General features: G+C 30.3%; 1 protein-coding gene across 1 annotated transcript in view; it reads left to right on the plus strand.

Moving 5' to 3' along the window:
- Positions 1-22,518, plus strand: part of LOC142325124 (dihydrolipoyllysine-residue succinyltransferase component of 2-oxoglutarate dehydrogenase complex, mitochondrial) — a 56,151-nt gene that overhangs the window by 20,412 nt on the left and 13,221 nt on the right. Inside the window, exons 4-8 of the mRNA XM_075366484.1 lie at positions 5,584-5,654; positions 6,639-6,710; positions 11,033-11,088; positions 12,523-12,628; positions 17,190-17,586. Coding sequence (XP_075222599.1) covers positions 5,584-5,654; positions 6,639-6,710; positions 11,033-11,088; positions 12,523-12,628; positions 17,190-17,586 — 702 coding nt within the window. The remainder of the gene's footprint in view (positions 1-5,583; positions 5,655-6,638; positions 6,711-11,032; positions 11,089-12,522; positions 12,629-17,189; positions 17,587-22,518) is intronic.

Genomic DNA, 22,518 nt, shown 5'->3' on the forward strand with positions numbered 1-22,518 from the left:
AATGGTTTTTAAATATAGTAAATATCATATATCATGATCATTACAAAATTCTGCATTGAATTTTATAGTTTAAAATTAAAGTTGTGGGCATGCTCATTTTTTATCTGTTGATTGACTACACTTAGGGAAAATAGACTTTTTGATATTGTCAGTTCTTTCCTGATTGATTATATATGAAAAAAATTGTTTATAAAAATTAAGGGGACAAACTGTTTTATATAAATTAATATTCAATTTCAGTACACAAAAATTTGAATGTGAAAACAGCTAAAAAAAAAAAGAATTTAGCTTCTTTTATAAGTACTTCTATACTACCTCAGAGGAGAAAAATTTATTGATATCAAATTTTATATAAGTTTTTTATTAGCTAGCATACTATCAGTGCTGTAGTGGTATTCAATGTATATGAGTATTTATACTATGTATTACCATAACTAATGACTTGTATTGGACATTATTTGTTTTTCAGCAATTATTGTTAAAATTAAATTACATATTTCATTCATTTAATGAACTATTAAAGAATTTAAAAAAATGTTGGACAGCTTTTTATGTTAAAAATAATTTGCCTCCTTACGTTACACACTGGTAAATGTTACTTGTAAAAATTCACTTAATATTTCTTTTGTGAAATAAACTGTAACTGTCATATCTGCAGAGTATACTTCTTACCTAAAAAGAATAAATATGAAAAATACATTTCTTGTGCGTGTACTTTGTATACGTTAGTCACATTAATTTTGGTTCTTTTTGCTATTCTCAAACTATGGTATATCTCATCAGTATGTTGCTATGGTTTACTTGACCTTGAAGTATCAGGTGATAATGCAAAATTTTCTAAAAAAATTAAGTTAATTTCTTGTATTTTATTTGTTTACTTAGTTACAGAACAGCGATTTCTTCTGCTGAATGGCAGTTAATATTTAGATTGATAGGGTCAGTCTGTTATAAATATGTTTAATGGATATATTTTAATTTTCATAAAAATATGAGAAGGTTTTCTTATTAGAAATATTTTTATTTTTATATGAGGGACATTCATTAATTAAAAGGAGACAAATTAATGTAGAAAACACTATTTTTACAAAATGACACTTACTACTTCTTAACATAATCCCCACCAATATTAATACACTTGTCCCAACGATGAACTAGTTTTTTTACACCTGATGCAAAGAAGTCTTTGCCTTGTTTGAGCCACTTTCCCACAAATTCTTTGACCTCTTCGTGCTGAACTTTTTCCCAAGTAATGCCTCTTTGAGTGGACCAAACAAATGAAAATCCGAAAGGGCCAAATCTGGACTATAGGTAGGATGTGATAATATCTCCCAACCCATTTTTTCAATAGTTTCTTATGTCAGTTGGGCGGTATGAGGGCGAGCATTGTCTTGTAACAATATCATGCTTTTTCTTTGAGATCTGCAATGTTTTTCTCTCATTGCTGGCTTTACTATTTCATCAGCATGTCTGAGTAGTTGACACTGTTTATTGTACACTGATTTTCCAAACAATCACAAAAGACGACACCTTGGTCATCCCAAAAGACAGTCAACATGGCTTTTCCTGCTGATGCTTGCTTTCTGAATTTCTTTTGGACAGGTGAGCTGGTGTGCTTCCATTCCTTACTTTGTCTTTTGGACTCTGGTTCAAAATGGTGAACCCAAATTTCATCACAAGTTAAAATCTTGTTTAGAAAAGGGTCACTTTCCCTTTCATAGCATTCTTTCAAGTTGTGCAGACTTGTCCATATTTAGAATCTTGTTTCCTTGTGTTGTTACATTAACTCTTTTGGGATCCACCTTGCACTTATTTTTCTGTACTTTAGCTTGTTACTGGTAATGTTATGAACTGTGCCAACACTTACTGCAACTGTTTTTGCTATATGTTCAACTGTAATATGTCCGTCTTCACGATTAATGTCATCAGTGCAGGTTTCAAGTGAAGGAGTTGGTACTTCGACTGGCCGGCCAAGTCATTGATCATCTGTCACTGAGGTTCAACTGTTTTTGAACTGTTCTACCCACTTATAAAAATTTCTACGGTTCATACAACTTTCATCATACTGTAAAATCATTCAAGAAAATATTTTAGCTGTTTTTCACCATCAGAAAGCAAAAAACAGATCATTGAATGTTGTTTGTGATGCCATGATTTTGCTGATGCTTTTCTTTTATAAATAGCCTCAGGCACATCCCGAATTAATATCCAGCAGTAATCGGCTAGCATGTTAGTACTCATTTCCCTTTATGTCAGCTTTCCAACACTGAATTGTCTTGGTGGAAACGTTCACTGTATTCGTCACTTATGTCTCCGAGGTTGTCTGGGAAAAAACCAGATGTGAGTGTAGGAAATGTATTTTCAAAGGCATATTACATTCCATAGCTCTGTATGAAGTAAGAAGTTGATTAACAGTATTGTGGTAATGGTCGGATTTTTGTTTGCCGAGAAAATTTTTAACGTCTTTAAATGAAGCCCAAGCTGCACTTTCTACATTATTTAACATTGAGTTAAATACATCATCTTTGACCGTCTCTCTTATTTGAGGACCAACAAATATTCCTTCTTTAGTTTTCCCTTCACTTACATTTGGAAATTTTTGCCTGATGTACAAAACTCCTATTCTTCATTGCTTTTACAAAATTTTTCATTAATCCTAGCTTGATATAGAGAGTAGGTAAGAATATTTTTTTGGGTTCAACTAAGGGCTCATGAATAATATTTTTCCCATTTGGAGTTAAGTTGTCTAGTTTTTTCCACCCTGGAAACATAATGTTTATCCCTAGCTCAGCTATCCCATTCGCAAAGAAAACATGTATTTTGTATAGCCTAACTGCATGTCTAACAAAATAGTTGTAACTTTCAAATCATCACATATGTTTTTTATAATTTATTTTTTCAAGAACGTCTTTCAACACATTGCATGTCTCTTTCAAATTAATATCATAAGCGATTGATATCGAAGGATATTTGTTACCGTTGTGTAGTAGAACCACTTTTAAACTATACTTGGACGATTGTATGAAAAGGTGCCAGTCCTCAGGTTTATGAACTTGTCCTAAGTCCAACATAAGCTCATCAATATCTGTGCAATAAACCAAATTATTTTCATCAATAAAGTACTGAGAAAGTTCTTTTTGTCGACTTCGAAAGCACTTTTTTGAAATAAATTCCAATTTTGTGATCTTGATCCTAACAGTTCAGCTTGATTTTTTGATACATTCAAATCCCTATCCAAGTCATTTAATTCACCAGATCTTCGAATAAGATCTGGCTTATTGGAAAATAATTTAAAATCAAAATCATTGTTGTCTTCTGCAATACTGCCTGATTCTTCATCGCTGCTTTCGAAACATACATTCACAGGTGTCTCAGGAACTGGAATAATTTCACTGTGAGGTACAGGCCTGATTGCAGATTGCAATGAAGGATATTTTACAGTATGTTTAGATTTTTTAGAAATTCCAGACAGTGGGTTACATGATCTTTTGGTTCATGCCAAACCAATAGGAACACCAAATGGCAAAGCCTTCTGTGTTCCTTTCAGCCATCCTCTTAAATATATAGAACAGCTAGTACATACTATATGAGGAGCTCACGTCTTATGCTGATCACCAATTTTACACTGAAAGTACAATTGATATGCTTGTTTAATTAAAGGTGTAATGTTTTATCTATTTAATTTTACGGTAAATTCACCACATACAAACAAAAGCCTTCCACATCATTTATATAATTTCAGGGTATTATGACACTGCACTGTTAACAAACTTAAGACTGCATTAAGACTGAACAAAATTAATTCATTCCTAAATCCAATGCTTAATACAAACAACACAGCTGTGTTTTGAGCTACATGTTTTGACCTTTACAGACATGATTAATCTTGTCCATGAGGCTTGTTCTTCAGTATTAGATACGATGTCATAATATGTGACTATGATATGATTTAATTCTTTGTGTAATAATGTTTGTTTATAGCTAGCTTGCAGATTATGTTAACAAAGTTAAACAATAAAAAATGACCTAAAAAAATACAATTTAGGAGCTTTAAAATGCTAACTATATGTTGAAAAATTAAATAATCCTTTAATTAAAATTTAAAATGATAGAAAGATTCTGAGTTCATATTCGTTTTTAGCATCAAAAAACAGATTAAAATCATGTTTTGCATGTTAGCAAACAAAAATTATATTTATCAGTGTAATCAGAACTCTCAAAAGTCAATTTAAATATTAGTAAGAGAGAAAAATGAAATGAACTGAAATGGACCAATTTTTTTTTTTTTTTTTACTAAATGTAGTTTTGCATAATTTGACTACTTTGATAATATTTTATTTTAAGATTTTTTGACAGTCTATTATATTTAAACTGAGAAAATTAAAAATTATATATATTGATTTTATTGCAACTCTTTTTTGTCTTATAAAGAAATTTGATGGGAAAGTATTGTAGTTTCAGTAAGCTCTGTAATTCAGAAAGTTGTAGACTCCAGTTCTAGACTATTTATTAACCTTCAGCTGGTGAGGTAACATCAAAATTACAGTGCGCGTCTGGTCACTATGTGATTATCCCCCACCCTTGATCACATAATGAAATGTGCTTTGCTGTAGCTGGTTTTAGTTATAGTTAGATTGCTGTGCACTGAAAATATTTATAGTGCCTGTTTATTCTCAATCAAGTGTCCTATGTTAAACTGATGTTTGCTCACCATTTATGTAAGTACAATTTCCTTTCATAAAATGATCAAGTAATGCGAATTTTTGCTTAAATATTAATTTGTTTGCATCTAGTTGCTTCAATTTGTAGTAAATCGTATTAATCTTTTCCAGTGTAAAAATGAATGTGAATGATCAGAATTTTGATGAAGCAATTCTTCATGAATTGGATGGATGGAAAAGCGAGGATTCAGATATTAATGAACCAATTACAGGTCAAAATAGAGAACAAGGTGCAAATGGTAATAAAGAATGGGCTAGAGATTGAAATCAAGAGGTGGTTGCTGTAGGATATTATAGGAATGTTGATCGAAATGACTGCATTGTCAGCGAATATGACAGATTCTGAGGTCAATGTTTCAGAAGGTGCTGAAAATGTAGGGCTTAATAAACCTGGGGAAGTAGATGAGAATGTTTATCTAACTAAATTTAACTTTAGATGGTCTAATGTAGAACCAAGAAGAAATGTCAGAGTTGCTACACAAAATATATTACGAACTGATAACAGGCGTAAAGAGTCAAAATGAAAGTGAAATTGGAATGTGGAATAAATTATTTTTCTATTTTAAAGTGTTTTTCTGTATTAAAGTGTTTTTTCTGTATTAAAAAGTGGTTTAAAGTATTAAAGATATTTTAAAAACCTCTATTCACTTAACAATAACTAAAATTAATAATTTACTTAAAAATAATGTAAAAAGTAACAAAAAATTAAAGGGTTTCAAAATGACAGTCACCTCACTGTATGTGACGGTGGAACATCACCTCGCCAACTGAAGGTTAACAGTGAAAAACTTCATGACATATTCATGTTTAATACGTTATGTTCAGCTACATTCTGATATATCATAAAAGTGATTTGTTTGTTTAGATTTTGTTCAAATATTCATCGTGACTGGCAGTTAGGTGACAAACGACATTTCAGGTCTACAGCAATTCTATGTAAGTATTAATTCATAATCTAATTCAACTGTTTGTATCTGCAGTAGTAATAGTTTATTTATTTATAAGTACAATAACTAAGTTAATTCAGTTGCCAAAAGTTGTACGAGGCATTTATCACAGGCTGTGAGATTTTGATTTTAATGTAATTCATGAAATGTGTGCAGGGTTACAGATCTGACATGTTCTCACTTACACTACATATCTACTCGACCTTCATCCGGAGGTCTTGGGTTCAAATCCCAGTCAGGCATAGCATTTTCACATGCTACAAATCATTCATCTCACCTCTGAAGCAATACCTAACAGTGGTCCCAGAGGTAAAAAAAAAAAAATTAATTTATGAAGTGTGAACTTCATAAAGTTCACTGTTGATAAAATTGAATTATTGGGGAAACTAACCATAACAGACTACTTTTTATAAATCTTTTACAATTTCTATTCTATTTCTTCAAATAAATTGTAACTTGTACTGTACAAGTTGTTTTATTTACATTTCCATCCTTTTACTTTTTAAAACATAAAAATTTAACATCTGCATATGATATTATTCAAACTTTTATTTCTTGTCCTCTGCTGATATATATGATATTCATAATAATTGTTGATTGCGAAATACCATTAGGTAATTATGAATTATTTTAGATGAAATTTTAGGCTTATAATTTTTTTCTGTTGATAAATTTTGATTCCAATGAAGTCATTTAGAGTCTTATTGTATAACACTTGCATAGCAATAAATGAAATTTTGATTTCTGATTCTCCTCCTGTTTATTAAAATAGAGGTTATGTTAATGGGATACCAGTAATCCGGCGAAAAAATATTGTGAAGTGGAAGTAAATTATTATTAATTACAGCATTGGTGGGTGAAGAATATTATCATTGCTTTAAGGTATAAAAAGCTTTTAAATTTGAACCATTTAATTTATTTTTTACAGTATAACTGTTTGTGCTTCAGTTTTTATATTAGTAATTTTTTTTAGGTGAGGATAGAGTCGTAAAAGTACCCCCATTCGCTGAATCTGTCAGTGAAGGTGATGTGAGGTGGGAGAAAGGTAAGTTTTTTTTTCAAGATGTTTATTTTATTACTGTAGTATATATCTGATTATAATTCTATTGCAGACTTGAATATTATATTAACATTTCTTTCTCTATAAGTAATTTTGGTGTATTAGTTTTTTTTTTTTAACGTTGGTATTTCTACTTAGAAGAATATACATTTTATAGAATTTAATTTTTAAAATCAAATTATAATTAAGGGCCAGGAAAGCTAGTGTGTAGAAATTGAGAGAAGGAAGATTATATAAAATTATGGGGGAACTATAATCTGCATTTTTTCATAAATAATAGAAAAAAAAAGAACTGTAGCAATTGAAAAAGAAATTTTTGTATAGAGAATACAACTTGAAGAAAAAAATGGTAGAATTTACAAATTCAATATGAGATAGGAGAAAAACTAATGAAATATAACTGAAAAGATAATGGGATAATTCTCAAGTCAAGGAAGAAGCAAAGTGAAGCAGAGTTAAAGGAATTTTTCCATTTATGGAATAAAATTAGTAAGAATGTGCACATGGTATACTTTAGATCTGGATATTTTAAAAAACTAATAACATTTTACAGATGGTTTGAATAAAACCTACTTTGTAGTATTTTCAAAGAAAAATTATGTTATAAAATGACACAGATCTTTCCACTGCTGAGGTGATTATGAATGTCACCGCTGTTAAAAAAAAAAAGTTATCTAAATCTATTTATAGTGTTTTCTTTTGAAGTCTGAGTAGACCATCTAGTTGATATTAGTTTTTATGAAAAAACTTTTTATTTAAGCTGTAAGAAATGTGTGAATTTTATTTTTGTATCATGTCTAAGGAAATTGACTCTACCATTGTAATCTTACATTGGTAGAGTCATCTACCATTGTAAGACAACACCATTATGCCTGCAGACAACATTACCCAGCTGTTATATTTTAGATATGGAGAAACTATTTTATAGGATTTTCATTTGATTAATACTGGTAATTTTGTTTGTATTTGGTTGAAGTATATGTCATCAGTTATTCCAAATATTTTTGGCAAAATGAAGATTTCTGATAAAATCTTCATCATCGTCATCTTAATGTGACAAAAATTTTGTGGCCAAAGTTGTAATATTTTTGTGCCCATCGCAAAGGGAGGTGTTAATTGAGTGTTTTGAATTTTGTTGGGGCAAAAAAAAATTTTTTGAAAAATCTTACATACTATTTGAGGAAATTTTTAATTCCATTGAGCGGCTTTAATAGATTCACTCTTGATTCTTTTTCAAATTATTATTTATACTAGAAGCATTAATATACCTATCTATATGAATTTTTTCTACCTAATTGCTTTTTTCAGAATAGAATCTGTTACCTTGTTTGACATTATAAGTAGTGGGTGTGATAATAATAGGCTTGAAATTAAAACCTGATAATTACGAGGTATTCTGCTCTCGCTATGAGGCGTAAGTTTTTGATCAGTGATATGATGACTTCTTGAACATCTTTATTAGAGCAGAAAATAAATTTTATATTTTTAATATTGTCTTCACAATAACTGTACATTTCAGAAGGTGTAACAATTTGATTGTTGACTTTCCTTGAAGGCTTGCTTTAGTCACAGTCCTTTTTACAGTTCCACAATTACCATCACATGGTCCTTTTTCAAAATTTATGAATTTTTTTTGTTTTTTATACTGAGCAGAGGAACCATCAAAAAATAAAAAAAAATTGTTTAACTTAATTGTTGTAACAGTGTTTTTACTTTGTAACTTCCTTTTGGAAGCAGAAGAACAATGTAGTATTTTGCTTTAAGTACTCAGTAATCACACAGTAGCTTTGGCTTTGTAATTTTTCTTCTTTTTTAAAATATATGAGAAATGGACTTATTGCAGCTTAAGTTTTTGACCAGTGATATGACTGGACTTCATCCTGTATCACAAACGTAAAATTTTGAGAGAAAGTCTCCCATTACAATACATTCACCCTTCAACAAGTTTTCCTTTTTAATGTTGGGGAAATTAGCTTGTTTCCTTGCAACAAAATGATGCCTTTTTAGATTATTTAAATTTTCTGTAAGTTTATATAAGTACTCTTGAAATGGAAGAACTTGAGTAGTAATTTCAAAAATGCACATTTCATTTTCAACTTCAGTAAACATTACAAGGTTTGGTTATGTAACAAATTGAATTTTGAATACACTAAGATGAAGTTCCATCTTTACTCTTTCCAAAAAGCTCTTTTTACTCAAGACCAATTTTTTTAAATAAAAAAATATTTTTTGTCACTACAAGGTGGTGACAATACCAGATGGTGATATACCAGATATCATCAAAATCAAAATTAGTGATGCAATAAAATTTTTGAAAATTTTTTGAATTAAAATTTAATATCCCAGATAGCAGTACCTCATAATATCCCTTATAGTTATACAGCTTACATTTTAAATTCATAATTTTCTCTTGCTAATTTAATAAGGTTAAGAAGATTTTTAATATTATCATTTAACTTTTACATAAATCATTATTTGGGTTAACATTTATAACATATATATCTGAGTAGAAATTAATTGGTCATTTACGCTATGAGTTTTAAGATATGTAACAAGATTCTGAAGATTGGTATCTTTTTATTAGTAGCTCTGCTTATTTTAATTTTAGAGCATTTATACCAATGAACAAGGGGTTTTGGTAAGAAATGCATATATGGATATGAAGGCAGACATGCTTACAAAATGTGTTAGTGAGAAAATGTTGCCCCAGATAGTGGGGAAAGGATTTAAGGAAATATTTATATGCATAGAATTTAAAGGCATTTGAGTTTAGTTAAAGACAATGAAACTACACATCCCTGTTTAATAACACATTTAGTAATTAAAATGAAGAGTTTTTCTACAAAAATTTATTTAGTGATGAAGGATACAAGAATTGTGTAATATCTTCAATGATGTGGTATGTCTTACTTAACATAATTTTAATTTTTTTTAATTTTATCTCTGATATAGAATTCATTTTGCTAGGAACTTTTATACTGAGTGATATTGGTTTCCAATAGATGGAAAAAAATGAATTTAATTGCATACTTCTTTGGGATTTTTTCCAGTAGGATAGATTCTCTATTTAGGAACATCTGTCTACTATCATCATTTCAGTCATTATTAATCCAGTGCAGGAAGAAGGCCTCTTCAATAAGTATCCAACTAATACCGTCGTGTGCAATTTTCTGCCAGTTTGGACCAATGTACTTTTTAATAACATCAATCCAACGAGCCTTTTGGTCTTTTTCTTGGGCATTTAACATCTAGTAGTATCCATTCAAGTGCTATTGTAATCCATCTGCCATCAGTTCTTGCTACATAGCCTGCCCACTGCTATTTTAATTCTTTAAATCTGATGTAATCATGCACATTTTCTGATCCATTTACAAGTCTTCCTGTCCTGTCTGGTAACTCAAAGCGTACATGGTTTTATATTTCTTTATGCTATCTGCAGCTTCTGTAATGATTGAACAGTTAATGACTAAGTTTTGCTTCCATAGGTAAGGACCAACAGGATGCATTGATAGAAATCTTTATTTTTAAGGCAAAGGGGGAGTTTGTTCTTGAAAATGTGGTTAAGTTTCATGAATGCCTGCCATCCAAGCTTAGTTCAACTTCTTTGATTGTGTCACCTTCAGTTGACATTAGTTGGCGAAGATATATATATATATTAATCTCCTGTTAGAGTTCTTCAGAGACAAAAATCTTTCTTTCCTTTGCAAACTTGTTGAACATGATCTGGCTTTTTTAAGGTTCATCCGTAGACCATAGGGTTCAGCAGCCATTTGCAGTTCCTGTATCTGTCTTTGTTGTTCTTTAGGTTCTTGTGAGAAGAAAATTGTATCACTTGTAAATCTCAGATGGTTTAGATAGGTGCCATTTATTCATTCGCTCTCTTCTTTCCATTATAGCTATTTAAATACCTACTTGAGGCAGGCCGAGAAGAGTATGAATGATATCATGTCGCCTTGTCATACATCTTTTTATATATTTACCTCTCCTTTTTGTTGACACAGATTTTGCTTGTTTGTTCGTATATAGAGTGTAGCAAGTTTTAGACTGTGTTACACTCTGGTTATGTAATGCAGTTATGGCTTGCATTGCTACTGAATTAAATGCCGTATAAAAATCATACATTGAGCCATAATATACTTGCTGAGCAACCTGGAAGTATTCCATTGTGCTAAAACTGCTTTTGAAGCCTGCCTGCTACTTTGGTTGTGATTCATTCATCTTCTTAGTGATATATCTATATATCATTAAGAAAATATATTTCAATCTTTAGTGTAGTGAAACTTCTGCATATTTTTTTTAATTTTTAGCTGTTGGTGACAGTGTGTCTGAAGATGATGTACTCTGTGAAATTGAAACGGACAAGGTAACTTTTTTATGTTCTGTTTAAGTAAAAAGTTTAATTTTTTGAATTGATAAGTTGTAACCGTGTGATTTTGTTAAATGTTTATAATGATTAAGATCTATATACTGATGATTTAAAAATATTATTCCTGAGAGATTATTCAGTTTATTTTGATTGAGTTTTCTTTCTGATTTTTCTCTAGGGATAAATTTTTATATTTGCTTGAACTAAAGTAACTGGTTGTTAATTTCTACAGTTATTTTGTTAGTTTAATTTTTTTTTCAATATCAAACATACAGGTACTACAGATCTTTTTTTGTCTGTAGCGCAAACTTTAATTCATTTAATTTAAAGGTTAACTGAAAATTTCAACTTTGTATTGAAATATTTTCTTTTACTAGTCGGTGAAATATTCTGAAGTTTCCTGGATCTTGTTTAATTGTGCATTGCTCTTTGAACAAGAGATGAAAGTTGTTGATGAGTGGGCATACTTGTCTGTCGTTTGAAAATTATCAAACAATTTTACCAATTAGTGGAAATGATCATTAGATTACTGATTTACCAATCCACTGACCAGTTAAAAAAATATTATTTTGTTCTTTGATTTTAGTTAGTTTATAAATAAATGCGTTTTTTACATCTATGTAAGTATAAAAAAAATAAGAATTTATGGAATTCTTTGTTTTGTACTTTAAATTAATGAATTTGTAAAACCTGCAGTGTTGCAGCAATTAGATGTATCAGTCCAAAACCTTTAGCATTAAGAGGTTATTATTTTTAAAAAAATGCACGTGACCAAATAAATGACATTACATAAAAACCGAGGAAGAGCAACAATATCAAGAAATTTTTTATTGAGGAAGAATGTTCAGAATGCTAGTTAAATACGATTGTATGGTCCATTTGTCAACAATTTCTAATATAAAGAAATAATATATCACAAGAAAATAAAAAACATCACACTAAATTAAAAAAAATAAAACATTAAAGGAACACTGTTTAAAATTAATAATTGTATGTAATTCGTAGAAAGAGATGGTTGATAATCAGATTTAATACAATTTCTTGTGAAGTAACTAATGTTTCTTCAATTCAAGAAGTTCTTAATGTATTAAATTCAGCATCATGTGATTCAAAGAACAGAAAACTGACAGTTTAATGAGAGGGTTACAACTTAATTGAATCAAGTCATACTTTACAATTAAATAAATAAAATACTATTTCATAAAATAATGTTTACATTGATGTTAAAATGTTTACAATTTTAAAATATTGTAATTTTATCAGACATAGTACTGAAACTTTTAGAATGAACCTTTATTTTTTAAACAAATTTTCAATCCTTTTTGGGGATGTTTCTGGATATTATATCAGATAAAGATTTTAGATTAAACTTTCCTTTTATTTAAAAACTTTTTTATTTATTTAAAAAGTTTTGTTATTTTTTTATTTTAGACATCTGTACCTGTACCGTCTCCTTGTTCTGGAGTCATACTTGAACGACTTGTTAATGATGGTGCTACGGTAAAAGCTGGACAAGAGCTCTGTAAAATTCAAGTTGGTTAGTATCATTATTCTGTTTGTTAGGTTTATTTATTATATAGATTATTTTGGGTATTTAATAAAAAGAATGTTTAAAAATTTATGTTTTTCTAATTTTTTAATAATTATACAGGTTTATTTTTTTATTCTGCAAGATTATAAATCATTTATCACGTTTGTAAAAATAATAGCTTACCTAAAAAGAAACAATTATGATGAAAGTGTATGATTTATTGTGCTGTTTTAGTAATAAGCTTTATAAAATTAAGCTTTATTAAAGTTTATTTTATAAAGTGTGATTGGAGTGTACATATTTTTTGTCAACAATTAGGGTATGGTAGTTGCAAATCTCCTTAATCTGCCAAATTATGTTAAAAATAAACTGTTTTGGTGAAATTTCAATTAATTATCAAATTATAGATCTGGTTCTTCACTTTATTTCTACTTGTTTAAAAAAATCGTGAATCAGCTTTGATGAAACTTAGAGGATGCTTTGGTTGTATTGTAACATAATGCACTTTTCTTAAAAATTTTGAAATACATGTTCCTGTCTTTAGAATAAAAGGTGTTTCCTCGATCAAATGTATTTAGCCCACTTAAATACATTTAGGTGACTTGTCAAAAATTACAGTAGTTTTTTAGCAGCTGATTTTCAAAGTCGAAGGTTTGGAGGTTCAAATCCTAGTAAAAGCTAGTTACTTTTATGCAAATTTGAATACCAGACATTGGATACCGATGTACTTTGGTGGTTGGGATTCAATTAACCTCACTCTCAGGAATGTTGTTGGTCTGAGTCTGTACAAGACTGCATGTCATACACATCTCATTGGGCTGTTTGAGCGGGGGGGGGGGGGGTTGCTTATTGTTCAGTTGTTGAACAGATTGCAACATAAACATTAGGAAAATGTATTTGAGAAGACAAGAAATTTAACTCAAAGTGATTAAAAGTATTATTTTATTTCTGGTAAGGATGATGTGTAGAGAAAAATACGAAAAAAGAAACTATGCCTGTAAAATCTACAAAAATCTTGTTAATGTTTTCTTTCTTAAAGTCTAAGTGGAACATTTTTTATGAACAGTAAATATTAAAGATTTTACTTACATGTTGGTGAATATTTACTCAACTTTCTGCGCTGTAAAATTCTGTCTTCTTTATACATTGGGTTAAATAAACATTTCATAAATTCATTCTCTTAATATTTGTCTGCTTATAAGTAAGAAGTTATGTACCCAGTAATGACAGCTGATATTGCTAAGGTATTATTTTGTGTTACATATGCTGAAAATATGTTATACATGTTTTATAGGTTATATACAGCTGTATGTTTTGGATATAAAAAGTGTATAGATATATTCTAAACCTATAATTTCAAACTTTATGTAACTATTTTTAATAAAGCTCAAATTGATTGAATTTTTTTAGTATTTATTAGTTATTTATACCATATGTAGGGTTATACTGTAGAAATTATAAACTTTTACTCTTTCAAGATTGTGATGCTAAATAATTGTTGTGATTTTGCATATTTTACTGTTAAATGGACTTAAACCAATAGCAGAGCTCATTCAGTTTAAACAATTTGTAAAAATGTTCCAAATGAACCAATGCTTCACATTGTTAATAAATATGTAACTCTAGTAGTTCTAATAAACACCAGTACATTGTAGGATGATTGAAAGTATCAGTAGCAGTAACTAGAATAAAAAAATGGTATAGTGATGATAGATAAAAGGGTAATTATTTAAAGTAAGAACTGTTTGCATTATTTATTAAGAATATAAGTTTATTCTTTAGAATGTAACCTGGTTAGGAAGACATTTTAACATGTTTGTAATGGTATTAAGGCAGCAAAATGGTTTCGGTTATCCAATATATGAAGTATAAACTTACATGTGAAACAAGATGAGCAGCTGAACAGCACATCTGTCAATGTCAGTTGTATTTTTTAGATTGGAAAGACCTTTTTCTGATTGGTTAACTACTTATCTGTACAGTAAGGTACTGTGAAGTCTTAAAAAAAATTAACTTCATGTTATATAGAACTGTTGATGTATGGGATGTTCACTGAGGAGTTGTGTCTGCTTCACAATAATGCATATTCTCTCAATATTATCATTGAGAGAATATTGACATTATTAATATTAACATTGTCAAAAATGTTTGGATATCAACAGGGATTATGTTTATAAATAGTTTAAGAGATGATTGTAAAATCAAAGAATTTGAGTTGGAATAAATTATTAGTTAAAAAATTTATTAGTCAAAATTATATTCTTTCTTAGAAATTGATCTTTGTATACCAGATGCGATTTTTTGAGTACCAGATGCAAGTTGGTGGTTCATAACAAATTATTGTACGTCTGGCAGTAAGTGTATTATAGAGAGAGTAATCATCTGAAAGGATATTAAATTAGAAAAAATACATTTTTTACAAAAGATGTCCAAGAAATGAGGTAAGTTTTAAGGTAATGGTTGGAGGTATAATCCAAGTGCTGGTGTAATGGCTATGGCTATAACATATCATGATTTTTTTTTACCACATTGAGCACCATGTTTTGTATAAGGAAATTTCTTAGTTCTGGTGCTACAGTGTTCAAGGAAAAACCTGTTTGATAGTTTGTAATAAATAACTGTTTTTAATTTCTAAAGCATATTTTTGTTATGTATATATAGTTAAAATTTAATATTAATGTCAAATATTTAAAAAAAAAGTGAATGCACCACCGCTGTTACTCATGGCCTCATATGGTGCATGTGCTATGAGTATCACCGGCATTATTCACTCAATTAATTTTTTCTAATAAAATTTAATTTTTTATTAATGTTAGGCTTTAAAATTACAATGTAGATAATACATTTTCTAAGTAAAAAAAAAAAAATAATAAAAATACAACACAAAATTAGCACTAATCCTTTTGGTAGTGATGTTTGGTGTAAAGCATGACATAAACTTTTAACATTCATCTACACTTTGTAGATATAAATTTTACATTTTCTTTGTATTATAGCTTGTCCCCAGACTTTTGCAATATCTGCATAGCATTGCACACATCGCTGTCAAATTCTCCCATTTTGTATATTTCTTTCTGAAGTGACTTCTAACTTGTGTTTCATGACTTCCCATTAATTTGGAATATTTTGTTCATCAATAGGCTTTCCATATTTATCTATGTTAAGCATCTGTAAAACTGTTTTGTTAATGTGAATGTAAATCTGAATTTTATTGTCATGCAAATGGTTATAAATGTACCAAGCATTTACTACTGAAGTGTTCAGTAGTAATTCGAATGCAGCCTTATGGTATCATTTAATAGTTCGTCACAAAGGTGTAAAGTAACTGCCCATCTAGTCAGAAAGATCTATTCCTTGCTTACCCATATTATAATCAGTTATTGCTGCTGGTTTACTTACTAGTTCTCTGTGTTTTTTCCTGTGGTAATCTTTCATAAAGTATGTTATGTACCAAGAAAGAAAATTCTTGCTTGTCCCTCCATTTTTCAACAACAATGCCTTTATTCTGCATTCTAGTTACTTTGCCTCTTGATATTTTTCTGTATCATTTCAGATTGCAGATGTTTTCTATTTTGCCTGAGTGTACCTAGTTTATGGATATTTTTAGTCTAATAATGAAATTGCTAATGGAACTGACATATAAACGTTATCAGTAATAGTTACCCTTCCAGAAGACAAATATTTATTGGCAAGTTGACGCACAATTCTTTCAGAAGTTCAGTTGAATTTGTAAGATTTTCCAGAATATTACATTTGGAGAATGAAACCTATAGGATAGGAAGTTCATACTTATTGGTTTTGTTTGGAATATACTGCCTAAAGAATAATCTCCCTCTAATGGAATCATTGATTCATCTACAGTAATAAACTCACCAAGTATGTATTCTTTGTGGAGTCTCCTGAATTCTGTTGATCAGATTTCTAATTTTATTTAGTTTTATTATTATTAGCTGTTTCATTACTAACAAAATGAACAAAGTTCAGAAGTTTATCTGAAACCAATTCCTGCTCATAATTTTAGGTACTAAACAATTACTATAAAGAATTGATGTATCCCAGTAGTCAGAAATTTTAGGATATTTCGCTATCACAAACAACAAAGCATTCAAAACAGACAAAGATATATAACAGTGTATAATGTAAAAGTGTATTTGAGAAGGCTGTGGCTTCTCACAGCCTGTTTTTATTGGAATCTTGAGTATCGCTGGCATATCTCACAGCCTACATGTAAATCAATCCTTAGTATTGCTGGCGCATCTCACGACTTATATGTAAACCAATCATGAGTAACATTGGCACATTTCATGGCGTACATATAAGTCAATCCCGAGTAACACCATTGCATCTCAAGGCAGCGAACATGTTAAGGCATTCAGATTAAATTTAGGAAACATTTGTTTTTGCACCATCCATGAGTCTCAGATTTATAGTTCTTACTGTTCTATGTTCTAGCAACTCCTGAAATCTAAACTTCAGTATCAAATTTTGTACAGAATTGTTTTTTATGATAATGCTATTTTTGATTTTTGGTAAGATTTTTGTTGGCTAATTTATGTTGTTATTTTAGGTCCTGGAGGCCCTCCAAAGCCTAAACCAACTGCAGGAGCAGCAGCTCCACCACCACCAATGCCACCTCCACCACCACCACCACCACCACCATCACCAACTGCTGCTGCTGCTCCTCCTCCTCCACCACCACCACCACCACCACCACCTGTTGCTGCTGCACCACCTCCCACAGGTGCACCTGTTTCCTCAATACCAGTTGCAGCTATTAGACATGCTCAGGCTATCGAAGCAGCCACAGTCAAAGTACCTCCAGCAGATCCAACAAGTGAAATTTCAGGAACACGTACTGAGCAGCGAGTTAAAATGAATAGAATGCGACAGCGTATAGGACAGCGATTAAAGGATGCCCAAAACATTAATGCTATGTTAACAACTTTCAATGAACTGGATATGGGGTAGGTTATATTCTTATCTGTTTATTTAGATCTAGTGAAAGCATTCAGTTTATAAACAATTTATTTATTATATACTTAGTCATGTTTTATATTTATACTCAAACCTATAGATTCACAATCTATTACATTCTTTATAGTCTGTAAATCAGATGCTCATTAACTAAAAAAAATCATTGCTTCCCTTTATTTTAAAAATAAAGCATCTTTATATTAAAAAAAAATTTTAACTCCTATTTTTTGGTTATGTAACTTAACTAATTGCTTTCCTTGAAATATCAATAGGATCAACATATTACAATAAACAAGCAATTATAAATACTTCTTATTCTCCTATATAATCAATTTACTCTGTCTGCTTTACTCATTTCATTAGTTGCTGCAATTTGTTTACAGAAGGGGTTCTTCAAAGAAGCCAGAAAGTAATAAACTGTTTCTGTTCGGCAATTCAATTTCTCCCCTAAAACTGATGAATGTATTCCTTGTATTTTATGTTTTTGTTTTCAGTATGTGTTATTATCATCATCATACCTAGATTTGTACAACATACATATAATTCAATAAAATTATTAGCAAATATAGTTGAGTTAAATTTTATCCAATGCAATTTGATTATTTTTTTCTTCTTAGTCATCATTATTTATTATAGTGTAATAAATATTATATTTTTCTGTTTTTCCATTTTAATTAACTTATATATCTTCTTGTATATGTTTATTACATGAATAACTTATTAACAATTGAGCACCCTTCGTTTAATGTTGCAATGATTTAGTGAATTAGATGTTAGGCTTTAATTCCTGGAACGATCATGTGATTTTGGTTGGAATCACAGCAATAATCATGTTTGTACATATTCTATACAATGGATGTGTAAAACTCAAGCAAATAAAGCCATTTGTTAGTTGACTATAACAAAAACAATGAAAGTAAATTAAAATGTCCAAGTCAAAAGATTTAAAGCTGGGCAAGAAGATGTGAATGACACCCTGAAGTGGGCTACCAAAATCAAAAATGATTAATTCAAATTTGAGTAGAGAGTAAGATTTGGTATTTTCTGATAATTTAAAATGTGGGATTAATTGGGCTGATTGAAATTGAGATTCTATTTTGAGTAAAAGACCTGAATTGTGCTCCAACAAGATATCCTTACAACAAGTGAGTTAATCATAAGAATTTCTGACTAGAAAATTGAGTCATTATTTTTACAATATCCCAATAATAAATGGCTTTATCAGTTTGAATTTTACAAAGGCATTTGTTATTGCACATAAAAATATGGATTATTCAAATGATTCTGACCAAATCACACAGCGGTACTAAAAGCAGACACCAAGAATTAAATTGCCACACTTTATAAAGAAAAACAACAGTTTTATTGTTCTATGCCTGTTTGTAAGCAATTGAACACTTGTGTACTAAAATATAAAAAATAAAATAAAATTGGTAGGTTAGCCTATTATCACCTGACTTAGTCTTTTGTGATTTCTGAATACTTTCAAAATTAAAGACTGCACTAAAAGAATGTTATGATATCTTTGATATATATCCAGTATAATTTAATAGTATTCCTGAAAAAGAGTTCCAGGCCTGTTTCTATTAGGAACACTTATCAAAATATTGTTGCATAAGGAAATTATTTTGAAGATTACAGAAACCACTAATGCATAATTGCAACATATACTTTGGTTTTACAGTTTTATTCCAGGAATTGACACTTCTTGTACAAAACTGCTTAAACATACAAGGTTCATTCAAATATAAACCAGAATTTGTTTACGTAGCTTTAATTGATATTACAGTAGTTGCCATGAAATATGGCGCTTGTGTTTAAACTATTGTACTTTAGTTAAAAAAAAAAACTGCACAATAAAAATGAAGATATTGTAGGAAACTTCAGTTATTTTTGCGCTAACTGGATTCGGCTGATTAGTTACTGTCATTCATTTGAATATTAGGCATGTGAAAAGTGGAAAACTCATGTTGTTTTGCACTTTTTTTGAGAACGTTAACCTTGAATTATTATAAAATTAAAACTGATAGAGATAAAAATTTTCTACTTTTGGAAGTAGATGAAATGATCGTTTCTCAATTATATTTAAGATTTAGCCAATTTAAGTGTGCAGAGAGCTTTCTACAAGACAACCTTATCCTTAGTTTCGATGAATATTTTATGGGATAAAATACATTGTTGTAATCCTTGAAACAATTTGAAAAAGATGATGATAGTATTTTGAAAATAAAATATTTAATATTATTGAGGTGGGAAAGGTATAAAATGATATTCAAAACGTTCAGTTGCAACTAGTAGTTGAGTGTTAGTTGCTATATAGACCACCGACATGAGGGCGTGGTTTAATATATTGCCTTTCACACAATTTTATCAGATTACTTTATACTTTGTTAATATTATAAATTGTAAATACTCTTACAAATGAAAATACTATTATTATTATTATTATTATTACTACTGTTTATGTTATTTTCATGTTTTTATTTTTATATTTGTTCATAATATTTTTATGGAAGACTCATAAAAGTATAAAAAGTATAACAGATTAAAAAAAGCCATTGAATCGTTAACAAATCGTTAAAAAAAGCCATCATATATCAGTTAACATTTTACAATTTATTATAGCACTGCTTACACATTAATTTTTAATATTTTATTCCAGTATTGAAAAAACTTTCATAGAAGTCTGAATAAATAAAGATAAGACCCTCAGTTTAAAATTATACAAAAATTTGTAAAAATTGTATGTAATGAGTACTTACAGTACTCAATCTGGAAGTCGTTCCTCCAAGGCTTCATCCTCTTCTTCATTGTAGTTTGAAAGTATAAACTCATTTTCATGAGAGTCCAATTCCTAAAGATTTATGATGCATTTTTCTATTACATCATCTCGCATGACTTAATTGCAGAAATCCTCTTTGATATTTTTTCTGTGTGTAAAACACATTTTTCCCAGTCCTCTGCCTTAACGTTTTCTAATTTCTCATTAATTGATTTCGTAACATCTGTCAACTTGATAATTCGATTTTGATCAGTAACTTACTTCTCACTTGTGCCCCATATGTCAGTAGGCGAATAACAGAATGAGCTTTTTAATTGGCTGTAACATCAATGTATTTTTTGCAACAGCTCTTGTTTAGTTTCAGTATCATAGCAAGCAACTGCCTTTTCTTGAAGCCACTGTTGGATTTCAGCTTTCCTCCGGTTGTTGATAGGAACTTTATCCAGAGTGGTAAATCTGCGTTATCCATCATTACTGTGCTTCCTTGTAAGCAATTCAAAAAACCATTTGTAAACCAATTTAAAAATTGTTGCTGTTTATTTCTGAATGATAATCTGAACCGGCTATCAATTTAATGCGGAAACTCATTTACTTTCTTTAATGAACCCTATTATGAACCTGCATGACACTATTAAAAGATTGCTTTTTCTGATGGGCAATTTTAATCCCTCCATTTTTCTTTGAATCTTGCCATATGTACACAGTATGTCTGAAAAGTTCCGGAACTGAATTAAATAAAAATATAGATTTAAAGGTAAACAAATTTACTCACATCAGCCCTCTACATAGAACCCTTCTCTAGTTATACACTTGTTGCAGCGCCAGTAGTCTGTCAAACGCTCTGGAAAAATCACTTTGTGGGGTTGCCTTTAACTGTTCGGTGAAAGCCCTTTTGAATGGCCGGAATGTTGTCGAAAAAGCAGCCTTTCATCTTCAACTTGAGTTTCAGGAACAGAAAATAGTCTGCTGGAGCCAAGTCGGGTGAATAGGGCTGGTGGTATAAGACGATGATTTGATTTGTGGCGTAAAGACATGTTAAAACTGTTGCCATGTGTGCTGGGCATTGTGCAAGAGAGTCCAACTGCCCTGATGCCAGTACACAGGCCAGATTCGATGAATGTGACGCATAAGACATTTCATTACTTTCAAATAGAATTTAGAATCCACGGTTTGACCAGTTGGGACAAATTCATGATGAATCAGACCCTTTGAGTTGAAGAATGCAATCAACATCGTTTTTATTTTTGTTGCCTACTTTCACCAGTTTTTGTGCTCTAGGACTCAACCAAGCAGCAAACTGATGCTTCGTTAGCGAATCATACATGAAGCACCAGCTTTCATCCCAAGTTAGTTGTTTGCAAAAAAATTGGGTTGCTATTGGCACTTTTAACAAAGTCTTGAGCCCCAGAAAGACGCACCTGTTTTTGTTCTTCAGTCAGGAAGTGCGAGACGAAATGAGAGCACACTTTTCGGCGGTTCATTTTTTCTGTTAGAATTGTATGTACCATGTCTATACCAATGTTTAGCTCTTCTGCTGTGGCCTTAAGGGTAAGATGAGGTTGTTTGAGCAGGAGTGCACACTTTTGCAACGTTTTCATTGTGAACAGCTGTTGATGGCCCGCCGCTTCATTCATTGAAATCCAACAACTTTCTACCATCTATCTACCTTTCTATCTTTAAACTGCTTTCACCGTTTGTATGTTGTAATACGAGATGTGGCATTCTTCACCGAATGTTTGCTGTATCATAGAATAAGTTTCAACGAAAGATTTTTGAAGTCTTAACACAAAATCTTATCATGCTTCTCTGTTCCATGTCGCGAGCTCCATGTAGTCGAATATAACTTGAGACTGGAGTGACGAAACATGCTGTAATTTTGTACACACACTTGTCAGACATTGTACTATTTTATTTAGTTGCTTGGTTTCCCAAGAGATGGTGCTTCTTGTATCGACTACAGAAATTTAGTTGGATACTTTTCAGATCTACTATGTATTTATAAGAATGATCTTCATTAACCCATGTCTCATCTGTGTATGGGTCAATCATCACCTGACACTTTTACTTTATGAAATGTCTTTAAAAATTCAATTCTTTTTAATGCAACATCAAGTTTTTCCATCAAGAAATATTGACTATC

This window comes from Lycorma delicatula, chromosome 5, assembly GCF_047948215.1.
Source record: "Lycorma delicatula isolate Av1 chromosome 5, ASM4794821v1, whole genome shotgun sequence".
NCBI lineage: Eukaryota > Metazoa > Arthropoda > Insecta > Hemiptera > Fulgoridae > Lycorma > Lycorma delicatula.